The sequence below is a fragment of the Salmo salar genome, chromosome 07, assembly GCF_965601325.2.
Source record: "Salmo salar chromosome 07, fSalSal1, whole genome shotgun sequence".
Classification (NCBI taxonomy): domain Eukaryota; kingdom Metazoa; phylum Chordata; class Actinopteri; order Salmoniformes; family Salmonidae; genus Salmo; species Salmo salar.
Window position 1 is genome coordinate 41,661,547 of NC_138297.1, and position 10,884 is coordinate 41,672,430.

General features: G+C 43.1%; 1 protein-coding gene across 2 annotated transcripts; it reads left to right on the plus strand.

Annotated features, from left to right (window-relative positions):
• Positions 1 to 919: 919 nt before the first annotated feature.
• LOC106609250 (interferon-related developmental regulator 1) lies at positions 920 to 10,680 on the plus strand. Of its 2 annotated transcripts, none has more exons than XM_014207830.3 (11): positions 920 to 1,135; positions 2,448 to 2,552; positions 2,780 to 2,861; positions 3,118 to 3,242; positions 5,453 to 5,610; positions 5,706 to 5,756; positions 5,977 to 6,155; positions 6,384 to 6,492; positions 9,195 to 9,329; positions 9,557 to 9,781; positions 10,390 to 10,680. In XM_014207830.3, exons 1-11 carry the CDS (start codon positions 1,105 to 1,107, stop codon positions 10,474 to 10,476), a joined length of 1,287 nt encoding a protein of 428 aa, XP_014063305.1. In that variant the 5' UTR covers positions 920 to 1,104; the 3' UTR covers positions 10,477 to 10,680. The 2 variants fall into 2 exon arrangements, with proteins under 2 accessions (XP_014063305.1, XP_045577881.1); XM_045721925.2 differs by having other exon boundaries at positions 929 to 1,135; positions 2,191 to 2,552.
• Positions 10,681 to 10,884: the final 204 nt, after the last annotated feature.

Here is a 10,884-nt window from a genome sequence, read left to right on the forward strand (position 1 = left end):
CAAAGGAATCCGAATAGCAACATTTACATACATTACATTTAAGTCATTTAGCAGACGCTCTTATCCAGAGCGACTTACAAAATGGTGCATTCACCTTATGATATCCAGTGGAACAACCACTTTACAATAGTGCATCTAAATCTTTTAAGGGGGGGGGGGGGGGGGGGGGGGTTAGAAGGATTACTTTATCCTATCCTAGGTATTCCTTAAAGAGGTGGGGTTTCAGGTGTCTCCGGAAGGTGGTGATTGACTCCGCTGTCCTGGCGTCGTGAGGGAGCTTGTTCCACCATTGGGGTGCCAGAGCAGCGAACAGTTTTGACTGGGCTGAGCGGGAACTGTGCTTCCTCAGAGGTAGGGGGGCCAGCAGGCCAGTGGTGGATGAACGCAGTGCCCTTGTTTGGGTGTAAGGGCCTGATCAGAGCCTGAAGGTATGGAGGTGCCGTTCCCTTCACAGCTCCGTAGGCAATCACCATGGTCTTGTAGCGGATGCGAGCTTCAACTGGAAGCCAGTGGAGAGAGCGGAGGAGCGGGGTGACGTGAGAGAACTTGGGAAGGTTGAACACCAGACGGGCTGCGGCGTTCTGGATGAGTTGTAGGGGTTTAATGGCACAGGCAGGGAGCCCAGCCAACAGCGAGTTGCAGTAATCCAGACGGGAGTTGACAAGTGCCTGGATTAGGACCTGCGCCGCTTCCTGTAACGACCGATACAGCAGGGCTTTTGTGGACAGGGTAGCAACACCCTCATGTGGCTGTCAAAGAACATGACCACAGAGAACATGACCCTCAGACAGCAAATAGATGCCAATCACTATGCGTCATACACTTATGCAACATGATTGGTCGTTGGTGTAGGGGTAAACCCATGTTTCATCATGTGACGTTGGTCGTATAAATACTTAGAACCTCGCGACATTAACGCAGCCATATTATTATTTTGACGGAAAATGTATCTTCTTCGCACACAGTCTTTCTCCAGAATCGCTTTTAATTCCTTTATCTCTACCGTGCCACGGAAAGATTGTCAATTTATGAGACAGTTTAATAAAAACTGGTCGTGTGTCGGCTGATTTATTTTAGCTCATATTTTCATATATCTGCACTAAAATGCCAAGGTCCAAGAAGAGGAGTTCCAGGGGTAAGTAAATCGCTACAGACCGGGTTGTTTTTGGCCTACTCTCGTGGTTTGAGTTTTATGCATTGTAGGAGTTGTAGTTATGTGCGTTCTTAAAGCGTGTTGAGGTCAACGACAAGTAATGTCTGACAGGACTACAAAAGTGGCATCATTGCCTATGTTGACATCAGGCCAAGAGCTTTCAGACAAAGAACTATCGCTTTCTCTTAAAATAATTGTAATTAACTTCAACGATCAATATCATATTGTTTTCCGACATTATTGTGATTATAGAAATTACACCCGATACCGCGATTACATTATTTTTAGATGGACTTTGAAACGAATTTGTTACCTAGTAACTAACGTCAGCTTGCCAGTGTTTAGTCGTGTGTGTTAGTTTTTAACGGGTTCTCTTGGACTCCCTTCCTGCAAAGGGATGGGTTGTTTCAGTACACTAACTTTAGTTGGAAGGACACCACCATTTGAGTGAGGTCGGCAGCCAATCAAGTCAAATAATGGGCGGATTCGACCATGCTGAGCCGCAGGGCACCGGCATATGGCCCGTGACGTTAACAGGCGAAAACGGACTTAATCAAATCGAACAGTTATTTGCGCCGGTTGGTCATGCTGTCAACAAGGCAGCATGGTGGATCGTCCAGAAACGTACACCATGCTTTTCCATAAAATACGTTTGAATTTAACAAGCTTTCATTGGAAGGCAGATATCTTATCAAAAGCATTCACTTTTGCATGTGAGAACACCGAATACTACTCATTACTGCACGTCCCTACCTAACTTTTGTTTTGAGTCGACTTCGCCGTGGACTTTGAACGGGGCACCTGGCTCAAAACGAATTCTATTAACTTTCACCCGGTGTAAAACACGCTTGACCGGGACAGATTAATCCAATCCCCTCATGGTTATATAACACTCGCTGGACTAGCTAGCTAACCAGTTATTCACATTACAACAAGCTAGTTACGTAGCTGGCACACGTTATAGGGCCAGCTTTGATATAAAGCAGGATCGTGTTAGTCCACTAGTTACTTGGGTTGTGTCTGCCTCTTTTTTTCAGAATTGTCTGTTCAGTGCTATGGTCTGAGAAGGAAGCAATGGATTGCCACGTGAACATGGTCACGTTTACACAGACAGTGTGGCCCTTCCTCTCAGATGGGAACAGTCTTAACATAATAAGCTGCACCAGCTGGTTCTATATTGTATAGATATATATTGCATGGATGTGTACAAGTTAAACCCCCAGAGTAGAATGCACACATTGTACCATGGCTATGTATGATTTTGTTTTGGGGGGGGTTCATGTAATTGTTTCAGGGGGGCTTCATGGAGCTGTGCAACCTTTCAGCGATGAGGATGCCTCCATCGAGACCCTCAGCCACTGCAGCAGCTTCAGTGATGCCATGAGTGTGGCAGACGAAGGTATGTGATTGTGTGTACACATGCTTGCCTGTGTCCCGTTCATAAAGCAACAAAGGGCAAGTAAAAAAAGAAAGTACTGTAACAATTGACCTGTGAAATTGTTATAAATGTCATACAGCCTTTTTATGTTTTTCTTAAATAGTTCAAAGAATACGATCTACTAGGGGAATAGCCTAGAACAATTCTGTATTTCTCATGGTGTATTGTATTCATCTTCCTATGTGTAGGAGGGGAAGCAGGTGAGGAGACAGCCCAGGAGGATTTACAGTACAAGCTGAATGTTTTCATTGATAGCACTGTGGATAAGAGGCAAGTCTAAACCACTGTGGGGAAACTGATCTACTTGCTATTTCTGTTTGCTGTATCGTGTTCAGAAGATGTGGAACCAGATCACATCATAGTCCTAGAACTGGATCGACAGAACCTGAGATGTTAACTAATGAACACAATGCAACAAGAAGTCATCCTTTCCATTCATAAGATTGCTGCGGAATTGTGTAGCTGTTACATAAGCTACTGCAAACACTAGGCCTACATCTTTACTGTTCTCCTACCTCATTGACAGTGCCAAGACCAGACAAGGAGCTCTGGACGGGCTGAAGGCTGCCATGGCAACTAGGATCCTGTACGAGTTCATTTCAGACAGGAGGATGACCATCACCGACAGCATTGAGCGCTGTCTCAAGAAAGGTTAGCTACTACAGCCTTTCAGTCTTTCACCAAGTCATGCTTCATATTCAACGAATACCAATACAGACCCACATTGTAGTATTGATTGTTCAGCAGTTACTATAACCTCTTAAAGTTACTGATAATGGTAGTTGACTCTAGCCACTCATATTTGTCTTATCTTTAATCTGAGCCTAGAGTAAATCAAATGTATTTATATAGTCCTTCTTACATCAGCTGATATCTCAAAGTGCTGTACAGAAACCCAGCCTAAAACCCCAAACAGCAAGCAATGCAGGTGTAGAAGCACGGTGACTAGGAAAAACACCCTAGAAAGGCCAAAACCTAGGAAGAAACCTGGAGAGGAACCAGGCTATGAGGGGTGGCCAGTCCTCTTCTGGCTGTGCCGGGTGGAGATTATAACAGAACATGGCCAAGATGTTCAAATGTTCATAAATGACCAGCATGGTCTAATAATAATAATAATCATAATCATCACAGTAGTTGTCGAGGATGCAACAAGTCAGCACCTCAAGAGTAAATGTCAGTTGGCTTTCCATAGCCGATCATTGAGAGTATCTCTACCGCTCCTGCTGTCTCTAGAGAGTAGAAAACAGCAGGTCTGGGACAGGTAGCACGTCCGGTGAACAGGTCAGGGTTCCATAGCCACAGGCAGAACAGTTGCAACTGGAGCAGCAGCACGGCCAGGTGGACTGGGGACAGCAAGGAGTCATCATGCCAGGTAGTCCTGAGGCATGGTCCTAGGGCTCAGACTCTCCTAGAGAGAGCATACTTAAATTCACACCGGATAAGACAGGAGAAATACTCCAGATATAAGACTGACCCTAGCCCCCCGACACATAAACTACAGCAGCATAAATACTGGAGGCTGAGACAGGAGGGGTCAAGAGACACTGTGGCCCCATCCGATGATACCCCCAGACAGGGCCAAACAGGCAGGATATAACCCCACCCACTTTGCCAAGCACAGCCCCCACACCACTAGAGCGATCACTTTAATCACCAACTTACCATCCTGAGACAAGGCCGAGTATAGCCCACAAAGATCTTTGTCCTCAGACCTGGAGGGAAGGCAAAGTCATTCCGGTACCCAAGACTGGTAAAGCAGACCGATCAGCTTGCTGCAAGGTCTTAGCAAATTGTTAGATTTAAAAAAAACAAATTTAACTCCCTGTAGCTCAGGACCTGAAGCAAGGATATGCATATTCTTGATACCATTTAAAAGGAAACACTGAAGTTTGTGGAAATGTGAAAATGATGTAGGAGAATATAACACATTAGGTCTGGTTAGATAATACAAACAGGTGTTTTTCTTTTTGCGTCTTTGAAATGCAAGAGAAAGGCCAGACAGTGATGGAGGATTCTAGGTGTAATTTGGATGTTGTCCACAAGATGGCAGCAATGTGTACAAAGTTTCAGACGGATCAAGTGAAGATTAACATCACTACACAATATTTTGTATCAAGTCTGCCAGGAGTTTGCCCAAATGTGCCGAATTGGTCAATTTATACATTTTCCAGTACATAACTATAGAGATCATACAAAAATGCTATGGTAATAAAAAATGTATGTTTACGAACTCCCAGGAATGTCATACAAGATGGATCATTAGCTTCCCTACAGAAAAGACACACATCTAGATGGCGGGGTGGGTGTGGAGCCAGAGACGGCAGTGGGGTCAAACTGTAGAACCCAGTTCCTACATTTTGAATATTAAAAGTAGATTTTATCAAACAAAACTACGCTACATTTTATCTCTGGGACCCCCAGGATGACAAATCAGAGCAAGATTACTGAATGTAAGTACATTATTTACCTGTAGAGGTGAATGTATCAAACCAAGTGCTGTGAGAAGTGTTCTGTTGTGCACTATCCTCAAACAATGGCATGGTATTTTTTCACTGTAATGCCTACTGTAAATTGGACACAGATTCAATTATTGTTAATTTAACTGCATTCTGCCCATATAAAACATGTCTATGTCCCGGAAAGTTGGCTGTTTACAACGTCATTCTAGTCACCTAATTGCATATTGAGCAACAACTGACCCGGTTTAGTGACCTACTTGTGTGTGTATGTACTGACATGTATGTGAAACTGATCGATGCGCGCACACTACATGTTAATGTATGTAAAATCTTTTGTCTGTAATGTATTTTTTTGTCAGACCCCAGTAATGGGGATCCTAATAAATCCAATCCCTCTCTCAGGTAAAGGACAGGAGCAGTGTGCAGCAGCCTCCCTGGCCTGTCTGCTGTGCATTCAGCTGGGCTCAGGCGTTGAGAGCGAGGAGGTGTTCAAGACCCTCAAACCCATTTTCAAGAACATTCTGTTGGATGGAGCGGCCAACATCCAAACCAGACAAGCGGTGAGTATCTACCTGGAACCTGTCATTTAAAATAAGTTTGGTTTGCTATAAGTGGCCTTTATTGTTGTACTAAAAGCCTTTTCTTTCTTTTATAGTGCGCAACAAGTTTGGGCCTGTGCACTCTCGTGGTGGAAGATGACATCCTGGTATGTGGCTGTTTGACGTTCCAATGTGATATTCTTTATGCTTGAGTGTGTGTGGAAATACTTTGTTTTGCTGAAGAATTTGGCATTCTATTTAGCATTTTATTCTGTTCAGCGTTTGGCACAAGCTACAGAAACCAAGACTACTCTCCAAATGTCTGCATAGTCCAGTCTCACCCTGGTTAAACATAAATGATTAACCCCTTTCTCTCTGGGTCTCCAGGATGTGTATGCTACCATGGAGAGCTTTGAGAGTTTGTTCATGCGTTCCTATGTGAAGGAGGATGGGAGTCGCCCCTCTCTCAACCCCCAGACCACCCTGCTCCACACCAATGCCCTCCTCTCCTGGGCCCTGCTGCTCACAATCTGCACAGGCAGCCAGGTCAAAGCAGTCACACGCAAGTATGAACTTACACAAGTACTTAACTTGAACCTGGAAGTCTCTCTGGGACACGACTTTCGGTCCATTTCAGCCATTGGATGCATCTGATCAAAACAATATAGTGAATGTGTGCTTGAGATGTCCTTACTTGTCCAGTTGTCTTACCAGCGTAGATGGAGGAAATATCATAGTGATGGGGAGTCTTAAATTGAAAGTCTACTTGTTTTTGACTGAAATGTTTCTTTCAGGCACCTGCCCAAACTACCCCGGTTGTTGGAGAATGATGATGTCAACATGAGGATAGCAGCGGGAGAGACCATCGCTCTGCTGTTTGAGCTGGCTAGGGACATGGACCCTGTAAGTGCTCACCTGTTCTTTGGTCTGTGGCTCAGTTCCATTTAAATTCAGGAGAATCATTTATTTCATTTAGAAAGTGCTGTTCAAATCTTGCATTGGATTTTCAATCCCCTTGTACTAGGGATGGGGGGGGGTTGAAATGTCACTCTTCTAATACATCAGGAATTTGTCGGATAGCCGGACATTCTAAATAATGTACAGTACCAGTCAAAAGTTTGGACCCACCTACTCATTTAAGTTTTTTAATAATTTTTTTTACTATTTTCTGCATTGTAGCATAATAGTGAAGACATGGAATCATGTAGTAACAAGTCTTAAACAAATCAATGTATTTTAGATTCTTCAAAGTAGCCACCCTTTGCCTTGATGACAGCTTTGCACACTCTTGGCATTCTCTCAACCAGCTTCACCTGGAATGCTTTTCCAACAGTCTTGAAGGAGATCCTACATGTGCTGAGCACTTGTTTACTGCTTTTCCTTCAGTCTGCAGTCCAACTCATCCCAAATGATCTCAATTCGGTTTGGGTTGGGTGATTATGGAGGCCAGGTCATCTGATGCAGCACTCATCACTTTCCTTGGTCAAATAGCTCTTACACATCCTGGAGGTGTGTTGGGTTATTGTCCCGTTGAAAAACAAATGATAGTCCCACAAAGCCCAAACCAGATGGGATGGTGTATTGCTGCAGAATGCTTTGGTAGCCATGCTGTGCCTTGAATTCTAAATGAATCACTGACGGGGTCACCAGCAAAGCACCCCCTCACATCACACCTCCAAGCTTCACGGTGGGGACCACACATGCGGAGATAATCTGTTCACCTACTCTGCATCTCACAAAGACATGGCGGTTAATTTGGACTCATCAGACCAAAGGACAGATTTCCACCAGTCTAATGTCCGTTCATGTTTCTTGGCCCAAGGAAGTCTCTTTTTCTAATTGGTGTCCTTTAGTAGTGGTTTCTTTGCAGAAATTCAACCATGAAGGCCTGATTCACGCAGTCTCCTCTGAGCAGTTGATGTTGTGTGTTACTTGAACTCTGTAGCATTTATTTAAGGCTGCAATTTCTGAGGCTGGTAACTAATGAACTTATCCTCTGAAGCAGAGTTAACTCTGGGTCTTCCTTTCCTGTGGCAGACCTCATGAGAGCCAGTTTCATAGCGCTTGGTGGTTTTTGCAACCTGCACTTGAAGAAACTTAGTTTTTCTCAAATTCTTCGTATTGACTTGACCTTCATGTCTGGATGGACTGTCGTTTCTCTTTGCTTATTTGAGCTGTTCTTGCCATAATATGGACTTGGTATTTTACCAAATAGGCCTATCTTCTGTATATCACCCCTCCTTGTCACAACACAATTGATTGGCTCAAACACATAAAGAAATAAAGTCCACAAATTAACTTTTAACAAGGCACACCTGTTATTTCAATTGCATTCCAGGTGACAACCTCACGAAGCTGGTTGAGAGAATGTCAAGGGTGCAAAGCTTTCAAGGCAAAGGGTCACTTTGAAGAATCTAAAATATATTTTGATTTGTTTAACACTTTTTTTTTTGTTGTTGGTTACTACATGATTCCATCTGTTATTCACTGTTCTACAATGTAGAAAATAGTAAAAATAAAGAAACCCTTTAATGAGTAGGTGTGTTTAAACTTTTGACTTGTACTGTTTGTGTATATATATTCACACACACCCACGAGGGCACGCATACAGTCTACAGAAGAAACACTATCCCTCCAGCGCCTATAGCAGACTTAAAAAACACACAACTCGCATCACTTCCTTTTTAGAACATGTCCATCAATAAAAGTAAAGGGCTCTCTGCATCCATTTCTAGCATGTCATTTATCTATTTTTGAAGAAAATGTCTTCACTATTTTTTTCTACATTGTAAAAAAACTAAAACGCTTGAATGAGTAGGTGTCCAAACTGTTGACTGTGTTAATGCATGTTTTTTTTAAACCTGAGCACTGCTGCTGCGCATGGGAGAGGCTGCAGCTGCGGAGGTGCCGGTTAGATTGGAGCGAGCAGATGTCGGCAGAGATAGGGACGCTACTGCCAAGACTAGCTAACTTGTTTATTCCATTTAGCCTTTCCTCAGCCTGTCTTGACTGGAGTAGCCTTGAAAAGTTAGCTAGTTGAGGCAACATTTAGCGAATTCTCCCCAACACCCATTCAGATGAAATGGCCTCCCTGTTACTCGTTGTAGCCTACTCCTTCTCATTTCGGTCACTTTTATAATTCTGTAACTTTATATTCCATTTTGCATTGCGATAGTTAACTCTCACTGCATATGCTAAACATTTAGCTGCTTTGATTGGCTAACATAAACAACAAGCTACATGTGAAGGCTCCAGTTTTGTTTGTTGTATTGGGGCACTTCGTAAAAACTACATTGTAAAATGTGTTTTGATAATTTATAATTTGTAGTGTTATGGTATATCCTTGTACGTAACAATGTCACATGGATATTTTAATTTAGAAAAAGCCTTTTCAGTTAAAATATACCTACCTATAAATAGTTTTTGCTCAAATGAATACTCACAAGTATTCGAATACTGTCTGTTTTGGATATTTGTATCGCTGTGCACATCCCCATCCTGTACTGAATTTAAAATTGAATTTGACTGAAATGCAGTGCCAGCATAGTGTGTTAATCTGTACACACTTCTTTAGTGATGACAGACCTCGACTCTGATGTTCTCAGGCGTTTGAGTATGATGACTGGGAGCCCCTGTGTGACAAGCTGAACTCTCTGGCCACCGACTGCAACAAACACCGTGCCAAGACTGACAAGAGGAAGCAGAGGTCTGTGTTCAGGGACGTGCTCAAGGCTGTGGAGGTGAGTGGGCAGGTTATACAATAGTAGATCACTGTCTGGGGAGTAGAACTTGAATTTCATGTGATGACTCATTGCTGATTCATGGCATGAGTTCTGTGTGCCTGTGTTGAAAGCTGGTTGCCATTGCCAACCTAATCTACCCTAGTTATCAGTAACTTTTACCCATTTTGTTGTCTTGTGAGAATCCAGAGCAGTGTAGCGTTGCCTCAGTGTGTGTGTGTTTTTAGGAGAGGGACTTTCAGACTGAGACAATCCGCTTCAGCACCGAGCGTATGACCATCGACAGCTGGGTGAGGAAGAGGACATACGATGCCTTCAGGGAGTTTGTGGGCTCTGGTATGAACTACCACCTACAGGCCAATGAGTTTATTCGTCATGTGTTTGAACTGGGACCACCCATGCTGGTTGACCCGGCCACACTGAAGTCCATGAAAATCTCCCGCTTCGAAAGGGTAATTATCCTTACTAGACTGCATACTTTTCTTTCTTTGATGGCTAATTTAACTCGACTAAGGTTTTAAAAAGGTCACAAGTATATTTTCTTTCAATGAACCAGTCTCGAGACCCCAGCAAAAATCATCTTTTCATTTATCAAAATTTGTCCAGCCCTTTTATTTAGCCTCACAATGAAATGTTTTTATTTTCAGGACAACCAGGTCTACAAGTACATCACAAAACAATTTGCCATAAACGGTTGCGTTCATGAGTTTTTGTTATGTCAGTTTTGTAGCTCAGATTTCTACAGATTTCTCTCTTTTGTAAAGACCCAGCCCCTTTGGGATCCGTCCTTGTCTCACAAACAGCTCTAGCTCACCCCACCCCTCCGTTAATCACACAGACCAACGGATGTAGAAGAACTAGATGAATCCAATGGTACAACCCAGCAGTCGGTAGCTGAAACGCACTAAAATGGTCTAGGAGTCCAAATGGACTAATTGAGTTAATTATTTATCAATTTTAAATTTCAAATATGTTATTGGCATGACATTCGCATGGATATACTTGTAGTGCCAAAAAAAAAAGAACTGGTCTCTTATTCTGTTGATGTTGTCTTTTCCAGCATCTCTACAACGCAGCTGCATTCAAGGCTCGAACAAAGGCCAGGAACAAGTTCAGAGACAAGAGGGTTGACGTCGGGGAGTTTTAGTGGGTCCGACCTGCTCTTTTTATTAACAATCTTGAATATCACTTTTACCGTCCTTAATTTATCCAATTGTCAAGTGGTTGGTATTTGTAAATATGAATAATCATGTCTGTCTCAAGTGATGCCTTAATTCCCCATATAAACTTGCCAGTGCACCAATTCTAACCAGAGTGTCTATGTTGGGATTAAAGTGTCATGTGAAATGTAGACTTTGTTGCTCTGTTTTATTGTTTATGGTCCATTAACATTGAGATGTATTATTTGAAAATGCACCAATTGGTTAACATTTCCTATGGACCCCCCCCCCCCCCCCCCCCCCGAACCCTGACGTATTGCCTGGTACCCCTTGCTAATATTGAGTCACCCCCTTGCCCTTGTCTGGGCATGGACTACTAGGTGTCATGTCCCACA

Bases quoted from the DNA above. Each gene is read 5' to 3' on its own strand.
- LOC106609250 (XM_045721925.2), top strand. From the start codon at position 2,399: ATGGCTATGTATGATTTTGTTTTGGGGGGGGTTCATGTAATTGTTTCA. The intron at 2,553-2,779 runs GTATGTGATTGT...TCCTATGTGTAG, and splicing joins CATGAGTGTGGCAGACGAAG to GAGGGGAAGCAGGTGAGGAG. The intron at 6,493-9,194 runs GTAAGTGCTCAC...TGATGTTCTCAG, and splicing joins TGGCTAGGGACATGGACCCT to GCGTTTGAGTATGATGACTG.